The sequence below is a fragment of the Pan paniscus genome, chromosome 1, assembly GCF_029289425.2.
Source record: "Pan paniscus chromosome 1, NHGRI_mPanPan1-v2.0_pri, whole genome shotgun sequence".
NCBI classification, from domain to species: Eukaryota; Metazoa; Chordata; class Mammalia; order Primates; family Hominidae; genus Pan; species Pan paniscus.
In genome coordinates, this window is record NC_073249.2 from 142,713,460 (window position 1) to 142,732,724 (window position 19,265).

At 36.4% G+C, this 19,265-nt stretch overlaps 1 protein-coding gene across 9 annotated transcripts in view; it reads right to left on the reverse strand.

Annotated features, from left to right (window-relative positions):
- PRKACB (protein kinase cAMP-activated catalytic subunit beta) overlaps positions 1-19,265 on the reverse strand; it is a 161,259-nt gene that overhangs the window by 8,959 nt on the left and 133,035 nt on the right. For all 9 annotated transcript variants that reach the window (XM_034933999.3, XM_034933971.3, XM_034933959.4 and 6 more), the window contains one exon: positions 15,248-15,412. In XM_034933999.3, coding sequence (XP_034789890.1) covers positions 15,248-15,412 — 165 coding nt within the window. The remainder of the gene's footprint in view (positions 1-15,247; positions 15,413-19,265) is intronic.

Consider the following 19,265-nt stretch of genomic DNA (forward strand, 5'->3'; position numbering starts at 1 on the left):
ACTGTAAACTAGTTCAACCATTGTGGAAGTCAGTGTGGTGATTCCTCAGGGATCTAGAACTAGAAATACCATTTGACCCAGCCATCCCATTACTGGGTATATACCCAAATGACTATAAATCATGCTGCTATAAAGACACATGCACACGTATGTTTATTGCGGCATTATTCACAGTAGCAAAGACTTGGAACCAACCCAAATGTCCAACAATGATAGACTGGATTAAGAAAATGTGGCACATATACACCATGGAATACTATGCAGCCATAAAAAATGATGAGTTCATGTCCTTCGTAGGGACATGGATGAAATTGGAAATCATCATTCTCAGTAAACTATCGCAAGAACAAAAAACCAAACACCGCATATTCTCACTCATAGGTGGGAACTGAACAATGAGAACACATGGACACAGGAAGGGGAACATCATACTCTGGGGACTGTGGTGGGGTGTGGGGAGGGGGGAGGGATAGCATTGGGAGATATACCTAATGCTAGATGACGAGTTAGTGGGTGCGGCGCACCAGCATGGCACATGTATACATATGTAACTAACCTGCACATTGTGCACATGTACCCTAAAACGTAAAGTATAATAATAATAATAAAAAAAGAAATTTCTGGGATAATTAACTGTTGGCATCAAAATCCTGGCTCCTAAGGTTACAAAACTTCAGTCTTAATTTTTAGTTCCTTGTTTTTAAGACCTTATCTTTTCCTATCCCTTTTGTAAAAATTCTTTTCTCCTCAAGTTACAGCTAAATCTCAGACTTACTTTTAATTGCTTTCCTTTTTTAATTCCCAAGTTTATTTTGTTTAAAATATCTGGCCATCAAAACTTTCTGAGAGGTTGGAAAGAAATATAACTCTTTTAGAATTAGAGAATTGTTAAACCTTAAACATTTTTCTCCTTTGATCCTAAAAGTAATTGTCTTCCCACTACTTCGAATATGGTCTTCTATAAAGATTAAATGTGGGTACTGAATACATTTGAGGAAAAGATTTTAAAAGCTAAAAAAAAATCATAATCTGCACAGCCTTTATAGAATTTACAAACAATTACAGTTGCTTTATTCTGTTCTCAGTACAACACTGTGAGGAAGGAAGGACTGGTGTTCTTACTCCCATTTTACAGATTATAAAAGAGTCGATTGACCAAATTCACATGACTGATAAGCGGCTAAAGCAGGTTTCATATTCATGATTCTCCACTTCTGGCCCAGAGCTCTCCAAGGGTTTTTAATTTATATCCCTTTCATTAAAACATTTTCTAGTACACATAATCAACATATATATAGTTATTTACTTACAAATTATTTAGATGTATGACTATACTATTATAAGACAAATAAGGTATTGAAAAAGAATAAGGTAAAAATAAGTAGGAATGGGACTTCTAATATTATCTTTTTGTTTGAGAGCTGGTTGCCTTGCACACCCTGCTTTGGGGACTGCTGTTTTGCACTACCCAGAAGAATGAGCTAAGCAGACAGTTGCTTCACGTCTAGCCAGCCAGCAATTTAGAATAACAAACCTATTGGGGCAATCACGTGTAGAAAATGATTGTACAGTTTGAGTTGTTCAGGCTACTTCTTTCTTCTGCCTTTTTTTTTCCTTGATCATTTGGAGATGCATCAGAGAATAAAGAAGACAATTAAAACTATTCATATTTACTATGATTTTTGCACTGCTGTGCATAGTTATAATACTTGAGAAGATACTAAAACAAATGGTTAAAGTACTCTGCTATTTTTATTTGTAAATTGTCCGTGGATCCTTACATCTGTTTCATTGATAATCAAGATTTGGCTGTCAATCAATTTGTCCATTACTACAACCTGTATGTTACAGTGTGCCACTTGTTGGTAGGTTACCTGTTTACTACCTGGGATAAGTCAAGCCCTCTGAAAAGCACATACACTTTAAATGAGTAGTGGCCGTCCTGTTCTATCCCCTTTTAGGAATAATTATTAAAAATTAAACACATAATAGGAATAGATAAGTAAATGACTGCTATTTGGCAGAAGATTTTATTTCTAAATATAAGTATGAAAAGATTCAAATACATCATAAATCTTTAGCATACTAATAAAGTTGACAAGCCTCAAGGCAATCTAAAGAATATACCTCGAAATAGCATTAATTAACAATAAATACAACAATAAAGATAACATAAGCAATGATAATTAGAAAGAGAAATGGATGATTTTATTGGAAATATAAATTTCTTAAATTGACTCAAAAAGTAAAAACTTGAAGAGACCAATACCCAAGAATTAGTCTGTTAAAATTTCTAAGGAATAGATATAAGATGACTCCATGTTCCTAAATTTTCTGCAGAATAAAAGCCTGGAAACTTTCTAAACTCATTTTATGAATCCCATATAATCCCAACTTCAGAAAAACAGAAACTGTAGATTAATAAAACTTATAACTACAGAGGTAAAAACCCTAAATAAAATTTTGGCAAATAGATTTCAGGCAAATATTAAAATGTTAATACCCCATGATTAAATGGTATTCATTCCAGGAAAGTGAGGATGTCTCCCTCATATAATTCATCACACTAACATGTCAAAAAAGATAAAATACAGTGTATTAGAAATCAACAATGTTTTGTTAACCTCATAAAGAATACCTATCTCAGCCAAATGGCCAACTTTATATTTGGTGGTAAAACATGAAAGGCAACAAATTATAGAAACGATCCCCGAAAGTATATTCTTGGGCACTTCCATTCAAAGCAGGAACAAGACAAGAAAGCTCAAGGGCCCTACTGCATTAAAATATTGTTTTAGACATTCTAATATATATACTAAAACAAAAATGGAAATGAGATGTAAATACTGAAAAGGAACAGACAAAATGATATGCCAATCTCCTGTGATTGTCAATAAAAATCCAAAGGAATCACTGAAAAATGTGGAAATCAATAACAGAATTTAGTAACATGGTCAATTATAATATAAACATAAAAATGATGTTTTGCCCATATCCTACTATAACGGGAAAGCAAACACATTAATAATAGCAACCAAAATATAAATTTAAGCAATAATTTTAAGACATAAATTCCTTCCTATATGGAGGAAGGGGGGTTCTCTAAAACTTTACTGAATGACGAAAGATATTTGAGTAAATGCAGAAGCAACATGTTCATAATGGTAAATTCTCAAGATTCAGGTTCTCTCCTAATATGCAACTTTACTGTTAATCCCCAAATTCAATAAATCTTTAGAGAGACCAAAAAAAAAAAAAAAACAAAAAAAAACCCCACAAACCATTGGCAAGTCTAATCAAAAAAGAAAGAGAAAACATACAGGAGATAAGGATGATTTTCTAGGAAATATAAATTACCTAACTTGACTCTAAAATAATGCATATGGGGCAAGAGAACAGAACATTTGGAAAGGGTAAACAAGGGTGAAGAAACTGGACCCATCTAATATTAAAATATTTTAAAGCTACATAAAGCAGTGACATATACAGTACAAGAACAGACAAAAAGAACTCCTAAAAAATAAAGGTCAGGGCTTCAAGATGGCTGACTCAGAACTCTCCTCCACAAAGAAGGACCAAAACAGTGAGTAGATAATCGCATGTTGAATAAAGCCTCTAAGAGAGAACACTGAAATTTAGCAGGGAAGTGACAGGGAACATCTGAGGCAGATAAGCAAAAGGAAGTGAAGCAGCTGGCCTAGCTGGGACCAGCTGGCAGCCACAAGAGGTTCTCCAGTATGGGGAAAGGGTAACTGAGAGATCCCCAGTGGTCCACATTTCCACCACAGACTCTTGCAATCCTAGCCATGTAAGATCCCCACAACCCTCATGAATTCTGAGACAAGTATAGGGACCTGCCTGGAGTTCACACAATAGCATTGTTCCAGAGAGGGAGTTTGTTCCAGGTCCCACACCCACCCCCAGGACCCAAGAAGCTGAAGCACAGTGCCATTTTGAGAAGCCAACTACCATTAGAGAGTATGCATCTCTATACACCTGGAGCCCAACTGACAGTGCCCCATGTCTATCAAAGGGGCTCCAGTGGTACAGTGCTGGCTGGACCCAATGGTGCGGCTGGGTCCCCAGCACTTGAGCCCACTCAGTGTCCTATACTCCAAAGAACAAGCTGGGCAGCACACTAGGGAAGGCTGTTTCTGGGGCCGGAAGCCAAAGCATACACTCCCCAGAGTCTGAGGGCCTCCTGCCTGGGGCCACTGCCACTGATAGCAATGCCCAGCCCCCACAACAGGACTGCCAGGTACTTGCAGCACCTTCAGTGGACCTGGGAACTGGCCCAACTGGATGCTATTTGGGGGCATGAGGACAGACTCACTCTGCCTACCACCTCTCAAGTATTTTATCCAGGGGCCTAGGAATAGTCCTTCCCTGCCTACCAGAGTCTGTATCTGTGTGCACCAATAGGGGCCTGAGGACAGGCCTGTCCCTTTAAGTGCCACCCCTCCTAGTGCCCTAGCACACCACCTGGGAGGCCTGGGGAGTGCCCCCCTGTCTATCACTCTGGGTACACATACATATGATCAAGAAGCATGACGAAAGACTCAGGCTATCAGCCACTGGCATCAAAATATGCTGTCCAGTGGCCCAAAGACTGCCCTGTTCACCACAGCCTGCACCCACAGGTACAACAGAGGAGCCTGGGGACAGGCCTTCCCTGCCTGGTGGCACCTCCCACAGTGATTGAGTGCACTGTCTGGAGGCTTGGGGATCCATCCACCCTGCTTGCTGCTTCTGGCATGCACATGCACCATCAGGGGGTCTAACAACAGACCCAAACCACTGACTGCCTGCACTCAAACACATTGTTTGAGGGTCTGGGGATTGCCTCACTTGGTCCAACACAGCCTGTGCCCATTTGCGCCATTGAGGGGCCTGAGTAAATGCCTGCACTGCCTGGCACTGCAACCCCAATGCTCAAGCATGCCATCTGAGGGCCTGGGGATTGCCCTGCCCCACCCACTACTGGCCTGAGGCTGGGCCTGCCCAGTCTGCCACCACTACCACTGCTGGCGCTTACCCACATATGCCACCTGAGGGTTTAGGGCCTGGCTTGCCCAATCTGTTGCTACCATCACTAGCAGCAGTGTGTACTGCCTGGGAGCCTGAAGGTTGGCCTGCCATCACTATTACAATCGCTTATGCCACACATGCTGCACAGGAGACTAAGGTCTCATCCATATGCTCAGCCTACCACTGCCACTGCTGGTACCTGAGCAAGCCACATGGAGGCCTAAGAATTGGCCCTTGCAGACCTGCTAAAATTGATGCCAGTGTATGGCCACCAGGGGCAGGTATGCTTGGCCTGCTGCTACCACCACTGGGGCCTGAGGATCAGGATGCCTGGTGTCCCTGTCCCCAGCAAAGCCTCACCACAGGCTACACCAATAATGCGGCCTAAGCCACTGAGGAAATCGCAGACACCCACTGAGGCTAATTACAGCTGAAGAAATCATAGAGACTACACTACTGCATGCACCCAGAATAAAAGCTAAACTGCCCAATAAACCAACATGATGATACATCCACAGAAAAAAGTCTTACCCTACAAAAGCCAATCCTAAAAACTGGAGGAAATGACTGTTACACCAGATGTGGAGATGTCAATGTAAGTATACAAGAAACATGAAAAAGCAAAGAAACATGACACCTCCAAAAGAACATAATTCTCCACCAACAGATTCCAATTAAACAAAAAATGATGAAATGTCTGAAAAAGAATTCAAACTAATGATATTAAAGAAGCTCAGTGAGATATAAGAGAACACAGACAAACATCAGGAAAACAATTCAGGATATGAGTGAGAAATTCAACAGAGAGATAGCATAAAAAAGAACCAAACAGGCTGGGCATGGTGGCTCACGCTTGTAATCCCAGCACTTTGGGAGGCTGAGGTGGGTGGATCATGAGGTCAGGAGATCGAGACCATCCTGGCTAACATGGTGAAACCCTGTCTCTACTAAAAATACAAAAAATTAGCCGGGGCATGGTGGCGGGTGCCTGTCGTCCCAGCTACTCAGGAGGCTGAGGCAGGAGAATGGCGTGAACCCAGGAGGTGGAGCTTGCAGTGAGTCGAGATCACGCCACTGCACTCTAGCCTGGGCGACAGAGCGAGACACCATTTCAAAAAACAAACAAACAAACAAAAAAAAACAAAAAAAAAAAACCAACCAAACAGATCCATCCCAGAACTGAAGAATTCAATGAATGAAATGAAAAATACAACGGAGAGCTTTGACAATAGACTATATCAGGGAGAAGAATTGAGGACAGGTCTTCTGAAATAATTCAGACAGACCCACCAAAAAAGAATAAAAAATAAAAATGAATGAACAAAGCATACATGACATAGGGGACACCTTAAAGCAACGAAATATTCAAATTTGGGGTTTTCCAGAAGGTAAAGTGATGGGTAATGACATAGAAAAACTCATTTAATTTAATAATAGTTGAAAACTTCCTAGTTCTTTTAAGAGATTTAGAAATCCAGATACAGGAAGCTCAAAGATCAAATAGATACAATCCAAAAAGGTCTTTTCCAAGACACACTTTACTGAAACTGTCAAAAGTCAAAGACAAGACAGAAATCTAAAAACAGCAAGAGAAAAGCATCAAGTCACATATAAGGGAACCTCCATCAGACTAACGTGGATTTCTCAGGGGAGACCCTGCAGGCCAGGAGAGAATGGGATGATATATTCAAAGTGCTAAAAGGAAAAAAACAAATCCTGCCACCAACGATAAACTACTAGACTAACCAAGAAACCTTTCTTCAAAAATGAAGGAGAAAAAAAGTCTTTCCCAGATAAGCAAAAACTGAGGGAATTATCACTATTACAGCAGCCCTACAGGAAATGCTTAAGGTAGTCCTACATCTGGAAGTGAAACAATGATATTTACCATCATGAAAACAAGAAAGTATAAAAGTCACTGGTAGGGCAGACACATAAATGAGAAAGAGAAAGGACTCAAATATTACCATTACAGAAAACCACCAAACTATAATGATAAACCATTAGAGAGAAAGAAAGGAATGAAGGATATACAAAGCAACCAGAAAACAATTTTTAAATGACAGGAATAAGTCCTCACCTATCAATAATAACTTTAAATGTAAATAAATCAGATATCTACTTAAAAGATATGGACTGTCTGAATATATAAACATAACACGATCTAACTATATGCTGCTTACAAAAAAAATCACTTCACCTGTAAACACACAGATAGACTGAAAGTGAAGAGACAGAAAAAGATTTCATACAAATGGAAAACAAAAACAAGCAGGAGTATCTAAATTTATATCAGATAAAGGAAACTTTAAGTCAAAACAGTAAAATGAGACAAAGAAGGTCATAACATAATGATAAAGGGATGAATTCAGCAAAAGGACGTAACGGATATATATGCATCCAATACTAGAGCACACAGATATAGAAAGCAAATATTATTAGATCTAAAGAGAGAGACAGACTCCAATACAATAATAGTTCAGGACTTCAACACTCCATTCTCAGCATTGTACAGATTATTGAGAGAGAGAATCAACCAAAAAAATTGGACATAAACTGCACTGTAGACAAAATGTACCTAGGAGACATTTACACAACATTTTATCCAATAGTTGCAGAATACACATTCTTCTAATAAGCACATGGAACATTCTCCAGGATAGACCATTTATGTTAGGCCACAAAACAAGTCTCAACAAATTTTAAAAACTTGAAATCATATCAAGATTTTCTCAGATCCTGATGGGAAAAACTAGAAATCAGTAACAAGAAGCACTTTGGAAACTGTACAAATAGATGGAAATGAAACAATATGCTCCCGAATGACTATTGGGCTAATGAAGAAATTAAGAAAGAAATAAAAAAAATCTTAAAGCAAAGAAAAATGAAAACACAATATACCAAAACCTATGGAATATAAGAAAAGCAGTGCTAAGGGGAGGTTTATAGCAATAAACACGAAAAAGTATAAAGATTTCAAATAACCTAATAACGTACCTCAAGGAACTAGAAATGCAAGAACAAACCAAACAAAATTAGTAGAAGGAAAGAAATAATAAAAATCAGAGCACAACTAAATGAAATAGAGAAAAAACATACAAAGGATCATCAAAATGAAAGGTTTTTTTAAAAAAAATAACCAAAATTGATAAACTGCTAGCTAGACTAACCAAGAAAAAAAGAGAGAAGACCCAAGTTAACAAAATCAGAAACGAAAAATATTTTACAACTGACACCACAGAAATACAGGAGATCACTGGAGACTATCATGAACAACTATATGCTAACTAACTGGAAAACCTAGAGGAAATAGATAAATTCTTGGACACATACAACCTACAAAGACTGAACCAGATAGAAACAGAAAATCTGAACAGACCAATAATGGGGAACAGATTGAATATGTAATAAAAAGATTCCCATCAAACATTAAAGAAAAGCCCAGGGCTGCATGGCTTTACTGCTCAATTCTATCAACCTTATAAAGAAGAACTAGCATCAATTCATCTCAAACTATTCCAAAAAATTAAAGAAGAGAGAATTCTTCCTAACTTATTCTACGAGGCCAGCAGTACTCTGATACAAAACCAGACAAGCACACAACAAAAAAAGAACACTACAGACCAACATCTCTAAGAAATACAGACACAAAAATTTTTAACAAAACACTAGCTAACAAAAATCCAATAACACAACAAATATATAATACAACATGATCAAGTGGGATTTATCCCAGGGATGCAAGGATGGGTCAATATATGCAAATCAATTAACACGATACATCACTTTAGTAGAATGAACAACAAAAATCATATGATCATCTCAATAGATGCAGAAAAAAGCATTAGATAAAAGCCAACATCCCCTCCTGACAAAAACTCTCAACAAATTAGGCATAGAAGAGGCATTACTCAACATAATAAAGGTCATATATGACAAACTCACAGCTAACATACTGAATGAGGAAAAGTTGAAAGCCTTTCCTCTAAGAATTGGACCAAGACAAGGATGTCCACTTTCTCCACTCCTATTCAACATAGTAATGGAAGTCCTAGCCAGATTAATCAGGGAAGAGAAAGAAATACAAGGCATCTAAATGCAAGGCATCTAAATACAATGCCCCTCCTTTCAGATGACATAATCTTACATATAGACTCCACCAGAATATTCTTAGAACTCATAAAAAATTAAGTAAAGGTGCAGAATACAAAATGAACATAAAAAATCAGTGACATTTCGATACACCAATAATGATCTAGCTAAGAAAGAAATCAGTAATATAATTCCATTTATAATAGCTACAAAAAAATAATAAATAAAATACCTAGGAATAAATTTGACCAAGAAGGTGAAAGACCTCTACAAGAAAAACTACAAAACACTGATGAAAGAAATTAAAAAGGACAGAAACAAATGGAAAGACATCCCATGGTCATGGTCATGAATCAGAAAAATAAATATATTAAAATGATCAACTATGCAAATAAATTTACAGATTCAATGCAATTCCTATCAAAATACCAATGATAGTCTTCACAGAAATAGAAAAAAAAATCCTAAAATTTGTATGGAACCACAAAAGAGCCTGAATAGCCAAAGGAATCCAGAGCAAAAAGAGCAATGCTGGAGGCATCACACTACCTGACTTCAAAATATACTATAAAGCTATAGTAACTAAAACAGCATGGTAGTGGTATAAAAACAGACACAGAGACCCATGGAACAGAATAGAGAACCCATAAATAAATCCACATATTACACCTAAGTGATTTTTGACCAAGGCATCAAGAACATACAGTGGGGAAAGGACACTCTCTTCAATACATGGTGCGGAAAAACTGGATATCCATATGCAGAAGACTGAAACTAGATCCCTCTCTCTCACCATATCCCCAAATCACTCAAAATGAATTAAGTACTTAAAAATAAGGCCCCAAACCATAACAATACTAGAAGAAAACATACGGGAAATGCTCTAGAACATTGGTCTAATCAAAGATTTTATGGGTGGGGCATGGTGGCTCACGCCTGTAATCCCAGCACTTTGGGAGGCTGAGGCAGGTCAGGAGTTTGAGACCAGCCTGACCAACATGGTGAAACTCTGTCTTTACTAAAAATACAAAAATTAGCTGGGCGTGGTTGTGGGCACCTGTAGTCCCAGCTACTCGGGAGGCTGAGGCAGAAGAATCACTTGAACCTGGGAGGTGGAGGGTGCAGCGAGCCGAGATTGTACCATTGCACTCTAGCCTGGGCAACAAGAGCGAAACTCCAACTCAAAAAAAAAAAAAAAAAAACCTAATAAACAAACAAAAAAGATTTTATGGCTAAGTCCTGAAAAGTACAAGCAACAAAAACAAAAATAGGCACATTGGGCTATATTAAATTAAAAGCTTTTGCAGAGCAAAGGAGACATTCAAAAGAGTAAAGAGACAACCTGTTGAATGGGAGAAAAAAGTATTTGCAAACTATTCATCCAGGAAGGGACTAATATCCAGAATATACAAGGAACTCCAATAATTCAGTAGCCAAAAATAAACAATCTAATTAAAATGGGTAAAGGATATGTGTACACATTTCTCAAAACCAGACTTACAATGGCCAACAGGTACATGAAAAAATGCTCAACACCATTAATCATCAGGGAAATGCAAATCAAAACCACAGTGAGATATCATCGTACCCAGGTGGAAGGGCTATTATCAAAAAGGCAGAAAACACCAAGTGCTGGAGGGGATGTGGAGAAAAGGGAATTCTTACACACTGTTGGTAAAAATGTAAGTTAGTACAGCTACTATGGAAAACAGTACAGAGATTTTTCAAAAATCTAAAAATAGAACTATCATACAATTTAGCAATTCCATTAATCCAAAGGAAATCAGTATATCAATGCAACACCTGAATCCTCATGTTTATTGCAGCACTATGCATAATAGCAAAGATATGGAATCAACCTAAGTGTCCTTCAACAGATGAATGGGTACAGAAAATGTAATATATATAGGAATACTATTTGGCTGTAAAAAAAAGAATGAAATCTTGTCATTTGTAGCAACATGGATAGAAACAGATCATTCTGTAAAGTGAAATCAGCCAGGCACAGAAAGACAATATCACATGTTCTTACTTACATGTGGAACCTAAAAAAGTTGATCTCTTAGAGGTAACGTATAGAATGACAGCTACCAGAGGCTGAGAAGGATGTGTGTGTGTGGGGGAAGGGATGAAGAGAACTAAGGTACTGAGAACAAACATACAGTTAGACAGAAGGAATAAGTTCTAGCATTTCATAGCACAGCAGGCTGGTTATACTGTATATTTCACAACAATATATTATATATTTCAAAGTAACTGGAACAGAAAATTTGAAATGTTCCCAACACAAAGAAACAATAAACGATCAAGGTAGTGGATATGCTAAATACCCAGCTTTGATCACTACACATACTACGCATGTATTAAAATATAACATGTACTTCATGAATATATAAAAATAGTATGCAGCAATAAAAATTTAAAAAGTTCAGAAATAGACAGATGTATATATTAATTTAATATTAGTAAAGGTAGAATTTCAAATAAGAGGTCAAATAAGAATTATTCAATAAATATGGAGGGGACAACTGGTTAATTACAACAACAAAAAATAAGTTAGAGTTCAGAAAGCACTAAAAGAAAATAGAAGTTCAATAGATACACTTATTGTGGAGTAGGGTTTTTTTCTTCTTTCAGAGACAGGGTCTCAGCTCTGTAGCCCAGGCTGGAGTGCAGTGGCATGATCATGGCTCACTGCAGCCTTGACCTCTTGGGCTTAAGTGATCCTCCTGCCTCAGCCTCCAGGGTAGCTGGGACCAAGTGTGTGTTACCACACCTGGCTAATTCTTTTTTATTTTCTGAAGAGATGATATCTCACTATGTTGCCCATCTAGTCTTGAACTCTTGGCTCAAGTGATCCTCCCACTGTGGACTCCTAAATTGATGGGATTACAGGTGTTAGCCACAGCACCTGGCCTGTTTTAAAACAATTGTATAATATGGCAGTAAGTCACTCAGATGTAATTATGTAGTATTTAGCAACTGTGAGATAAGAGACTGAAGGAAATGGTAAAGTGCAGGGTTGGAGGAGGTAGATCTTAATTGGCTACTGAGATCATAGGACTGAACTGCAGTGATGAAGAGCACAGGGAAAAAAAAAGTAAAAAGACATATATCAAATACTAGGTTCTATTTGGATGGTGGAATTATGATAATTTCAAATTCATTTGCTTAATAAATTACCTGGTTATAAGTATATGAAACATATCTCAACCAGAAAGGAAAATGGAGCCTGGGCCAATCCATCTAATCTTTCTCACCAAACTGCTCTTCCTTTTGTATTCTCTATCCAAATTCAAATTTTAAGGGTGATAAAACTGATGCTTTAGAGAGGTTAAATCGTTTGTTCATGATCATACTGCTAATGATTGGTTGATCAGGGATTCAGATCAATGTCTACCTAACACCACAGTTCATTCTCTTTTTTTGCTGCCTTTTGAGACAGTCTTCCTACTCCCAAAATGCTCAAAGCATAAAAGTTAAGAAGATGATACACGTAAAATTCATGAAAATCTTGTGAAACAATTTATTGTTTAGTGGTTTGGAGTTTCATTTTAAGAATCATGTCAAAAGGACTTTAAAGGGATAATGTGACCTGGAATTGAGAATCTGAAGAACCTGGGATCAAATATAGGTATTATTTAGCAGCTGCATGATTATGTTTAAATTAATTAACCTCTCTGAGCTGATTTCCACATCAGTAAAATGGGGAAAATGGTATCACTTATTTCACAGGATTATTTTGAAGACTGAAAAGAGAAGTTATAGGGAGTTGCTTTTATTAATTATACAGTATTGCATTGGTGTTAGCAAATTTAGAAAAAATATAAAAAATAAAGTTTTTTATGAGATCTAAATCTATTTTAAAGTGCTATCAATCTTGTTATTGACTATATAACATATCTATTTGCGATAATAATGCTAACAGCCATGATTCATGAACTTAACAGAGAGTTTCTGGATCCCTCTTGTGAGATAGGCTGTATTGCATTCACATTGTTTTGGTCTGGCTATATTTTCTTTTTGCTGCATTTTAAAATTCTTTAATTGTTTTGTTTTTGTAATCTTTATTTATTTATTTATTTATTTATTTATTTATTTATTTATTTGAGACGGGGTCTTGTTCTGTCACCCAGGCTGGAGTGCAGTGGCATAATCACAGCTCACCGTAGCCCCAATCTCCCAGGCTCAAGTGATCCTCCTGCCTCAGTCTCCCAAGTAGCTCGGATTACAGGGATGAGCCATCATACCCAGATAATTTTTGTATTTTTTGTAGAGACGGGGTTTTGCCATGTTGGCCAGGCTGGTCTCAAACTCTTGAGTGAGACTCAAGCAATTCACCCACCTTCGCCTCCCAAAGTGTTAGGATTTCAGGTGTGAGCCAGGGCACCCAGCTTGTTACTGTAATCGTTTGTAAAATATATAAATTAGAAAAACTGTGCTTTTAATACTTAATTAGAGCATTAAATTTTTTTTTCCTTAAGGAAACTCAATCATGTAGTTGCACAGCATTATTAAAGATGACATGTCTCTAAAACATTAGAAGTTTTGGTTTTATGAAAAAAAAGAAGAAAAAAATTAAATATATTCAAAATGAAAACACTTTATTCATGCAAATTATCTTTAAGCATGTAAGAAGCAAAATGAGAGATAAAGGTAATTCAGTGCAGCAAAATCTTTTCTTAAATGTCTCAAATTATTACAAAAGTGAAATGATAACTGCTATCAATTAATATAGTACTGTTACCACAACTGTCATACTGGCAACTTGTGTAGCCAAAAACAAAACAAAACAAAATACTAGTTTCTTTTAAATATGCTACAGTTTAGCTGGGGTTTCTTCTCTATTTTATTATGGTGGTATAATAATGCCAGCGATTAACTTGATCTATACTTATATTCAAGTCTTCAAGTTGCCTGAATTTCTAACACTAAGAATCCCTTTAGCGAGCAAAGAGTCAAACAAAAGACCAAACAAAACAAATCTCAAAAACTCAGGTGCAAAGTTATTCTGAATTTCCACATTTCTCACAGTATAGTACTTTTACATTTATTTATATGACCATCTGACTAATCTCCCTGTCCCCTGGAAGTATAAGCTTCATATGGGCAGGAATAAAGGTTGGTTTTGCTCATCATTGTATTCTCAGCACCTTGCAGAATACCTAACATACAAGCAGGGACCTGATAACTATTTGGAAAAAATCTTACGTGAATAAATAATTGTTAAAAGGAAAAAAGTAGTAACTTCAGATAATTTGCTTTGACCTTCCAAAAAAGCATGAATTAAAACCCCTAATTTGTATGAATTATGTTCAAATTAGCTTTCAAATGGATAAAGGAAAGCTGTATCTCTAAAGAGAGACCAATATGCCACAAGAAGGTGAAAATGAAGACTAACAAGGAATGAAACTAGCAATTTAATGTTATTATATATCTGGCACATGACAATTCTAGATGGGCAACTACATTTATTTATATATCTTCCTAATGTGGCTTCACATCAGTTTTGAAAACCCTTAGGACATTGTCTAATATATAATTTCCACAGTTTTGTGAAGCGTAACAAGCATAGATAGGAAAAATTTAACAAAGGAAACATTTCAGGTTGATGGTCAAAAGAGCATATATGCTTTCTTTTTAAGCTAGGTAAGGCCAGGTGTGGTGACTCATGCCTGTAATCCCAGCTCTTTGGGAGGCCGAAGTGGGCAGATCACTTGAGGTAAGGAGTTCAAGACCAGCCTAGGCAACATAGTGAAACCCTGTCTCTACTAAAAATACAAAAAAATCATCCAGATGTGATGGCATGCACCCGTAGTCCCAGCTACTCGAGAGGCTGAAGCAGGAGAATCACTTGAACTGAGGTGGCGGAGGTTGCAGTGAGCCGAGATTGTGCCACTGCACTCCAGCGTGGACTACAGAGTGAGACTCCACCTCAAAAAAAAAAAAAAATTTTAGGGGGAAACTCATTTTTAAGTTATGGGCTGTAAAGTACTTTAGATCCTGCACAAGATTAATTCAAAAGGTAAAAAAATTAAAACTATGTGTTAAGTTGAAAATATCTCCACCACATATAATTTAAACACCAACTTTAAAAAAGCTTTTAAATTAAAAAAGAAAGTCTCACCTTCCTCTGGTAAATAGCAATCCAATCTGTCGTGGCAAACCACTTGTGGGTTTTTATATCACTGACACCATTCTTTAGATTTCCAAATCTCTTGGTCAAATCCACCTGCAGCAGGTTCCGTAGAAGGTCCTTGAGATCTGAACTGAAGTGGGATGGGAATCGGACCTACACAAACACACCATTTGGTAAAACACACATTCTAAGACTCATGATATTTCTGTTTTGATTTCATAAAGTTTTTTTTTCAAGGCAACAAGCCATTATATAAACAAAAATATGGAGCGATGACCTTCACATACTTTTAACTACATGTTACAGTCCCCACAGTAGCCATAAAGAAGAGAATTACTTGGGTGAATGAACTAAACCTGTTCTCTTAGGGCCTTGCTTTGGTTATGATGTCTTTAAGAACATGGAGCAGTCTCCAGAAAAATGTGCACACCTACAGAACTTTTGCAAAATATCAGAAAGTTCACCTATCTTTAAGAGCAATCTCTTTGGATCATACATTACAAACCTGTGTCTCAAAGATATATAAATTTAACTTTGTAATATAAATAGAAGAACCAGCATATGAAGGAAATCAGTATGTACATTTTGAAGAGATCTATCAAAAAGGAAGTCTAAAAATGGTTGTAAAAACCCACACTGCCTTTCACAGTATAGGAAAACATTTTTCATTTATCAGAAGTTGGCTTTTAAAAATAATTCTCCTATTATGCAACAGTATAAAAATGATTTAGACTGGTTTAAAAGCATTTTTCTACCTACTAAATTGTGAAGACTTTACAATTACTAGACTGGCCTCTGGCCTTAAAAACAAATGGAAAACCCCCAAATAAGTGAAGATTTTTGGCAATCGATAAGGTTAAAGTAACATTTATAGGAGACCTAAGTCTATTTTTCATTTTGTTTTGTTTAAACACATTCTTCTCCTCTATACCAACCTAACTTCTGGTTATTACTGTTTCATTGATATGGGTACCTAAAAAATTAAAATGGGTACCACCAAAGGATGAAGGAGTAGCTGCATCTATGCCTCCTTATTCTTTTTTGTCATCACTACCACCTCTCCACTATCCTTTCCAGCTTGTGTTCAATCCCTTTCATTACCCTCTTCCCTGTCATACATACATATGTATGCACACATGTATGTGTATACATATCTGGATTATTACAGCCTCAACTACAAATTGATCATAGCACTGTGTAGAAAACACTTTAAAGGGTTAAGAGGCGCATCCCCAAACTCTCTGCATTCTTATTTTGTTTCTCTACAAGTGCTACCACTACAAGTACTACCACCACTTCATAACTTACATAGTGAATCATTACATTACCTCAGTTGCTCTTTATAATACATTTATTTATTCAACTATGCTATAGTATTTGTGCATATTGTCTCCCCCAGGCTCTGAGCTTCTGAGGGAAGGTATTGTGCCATTTTTATTCTCAGTATTTATTAGACTATTTCAAATACTGTAGTTCATCCATTTTACAATTATTTATTGAATACCTACTATATGCCAGGCATTATTTTAGGTGCTGGATATATAGCAGTGAGCAAAACCAGGCAAGTCTCTGATTTCATGGAACTTACATTCTAGTTGGATAGGACAAATTCAGTGAATATGGTATTAACTCCATTTTAAAGATGGAGAAACTAAGATTCAGCAATGTTACTGGGTATAGCTTCCCCAGTCATCAGGCCATAAAGTGGCAGAGTTGGGACCAGAAATCTAGTCATGATTTGTAGCTTCATGAATTTTGCTCTTTATTACACTGTCTTCAAATATATAGACTCCTTAATTTATATTCTGACTTTCTAAAAGCTCAACCTACTTGACATACATTCTCATGTTCTCAAAGTAGAAGTTAAATCATCAGCATGCAAAGATAGGTTTTATAGTAAAGTTAAATTCATAACCATAGCTTTTGACTGCCACTTTTGTGCTAGTCTATAAGTAAATTTTTTCAAAATCTGGTCCTAGGACCCATGCACATCAGAATAAACTGGGAGACAAAAGGATAAAAATGTAGATTCCTGTGGCTTGCCTCAGATGATGGGGGCATTGGGCCTGAAAATCTGAGCTTTTATCTCCAAGGGATTCATATGTACATAAAAGCTTGAAAAGCACTATTCTCAACTCTGTTCACTATTTTATGCAGAGGTTTTATTTTCTATGCTAGTAAAAGATCATAACATTTTAAATGTAAATAATACAGTACTGTAAATTGAAATCATTATCATACCAGAGGAAAACTAATATTCTATCAACAACTAAAGACTATTTAAAGGGTTAATAGTTAATAAATGACCAGGATTTAGGCTCAACTCATATAAATTAGCAACTCAAAATCTCATTTTTGCAAGGCCCTTTATTATCCTAGATTATGAGCAGTTTTATGTTCTAAAATAAGAAGATATGTGAACTTCTACCTTCCCTAGTTTTATTCTTGACACAGTGGTTTACTAGAAGCTAGGCATTATGCTAAACACTTTCTGTACTGGCTCATAAAATCCAAAACATAGGTATGATTATTATCCAAATTTCATAGGTAGGGGTGAAGCAATTGAGACCTACAGAAATTATTTTGCCTAGGATTACACAGCTAATAAATAGTAAAGGTGTAATTCCAAACTGGGTACACTGACTTCAGGGTGCTTATTTTTAATTATCTATTCTCCTTCCATGATTCAATAACCTAAAAATAGTCATTATCAGGAACCTTCTAAAAGACTGAAATTTTCATCTTAAAAATATTTTGCTGCACATTTCCTCATTTACCTAGATGAAGTAATAACTAGAGAATAAGGGGTTTTCAAAAGGCACACTGTCTACTTTAAAAATAACATGACATTTTTCCAGTGGCTATGTTAGCTCAGATTTTTCCAGTGATAAATCTAAACTTTATTTAGATTCCAAAGAAATAATTTATTTGAAGTACATCTATATTTAAGATTAAATTTGTGTGAACTGTTCCATGGTAATGTACCAGTTATCTCTTTCATTACATTCAGATAGCAGACAGTAATGTACTACATATAAATTATCTTTGGAATTCAGGTAATATGCAGTGGAATGCATGAAAAATAAAATCATCTAAATAATGTAATCCTTTATTTTGGAATGCAAATAAAGTGATGGTCTTGAATGTGTGTGTGTGTGTGTGTGTGTGTGACAGTGGAGTGGTGGTGGGTTGTGACAGCAGATATCAGAACGATTTGGGAACCTTTTCAAATCATAGACATATCCTCCTCACCTCCATATCACACCCTCTTCCCCAGAGATTCTCATAGGTGGCCCACACTCATAGTGGTTCATGTTAATAATGGGAATCCATCACATATTTAAAGTATTTTGGGGGAGAAATAATGAAAGTCATTGTGAAAGTATTTTTTCCCATGATTATTCTGAAATTTAACCTGAAATGTAATTTCCTTGTTGACTGAACTTTTCAAAGAGCCATGTTGATTTATCAAACTGGAATTAGTGAAAAACAGAAAATAACTTCAACAAAATTGTTTTAAGTGTACAACCTTTATTTGTAATACATCAACCTGGAGACACTAACGATTTCTATGATGGGAAGAGTGACTATCTAATTTTTCCTTTAAAACTACATCAAAAGGGTATTACTTTTATCATTATCAATTATAACTACTATAGAAAGTGAAATCAGAATCTTCTAATATTGGAGCTAGAGGGAGCTTAGTTTAATTGAGTCTAAACTCTCATTTTAAAGATAAGGAATCTGAGCTCCTGTGAGGCTACCAACTCCGTTAGTAGAATTATTGGGAAAATAACCTAATCTTCCTGACATATACCTATGAGCTTTCTGCCAGTCCAAGATAGGCAAATAATGTGAAAGTAAATGTAAAGAGTCAGATATTGAAAAGAGAAAGTCTAAAATCATTAAGCCATTAGGTCTGAGAGATAAGGTTATGGGAAACTGGCATCATTTAACATGGAAGAGGTGTTTGTACAACATAAAAGAGGTGTTTGTGATATATACA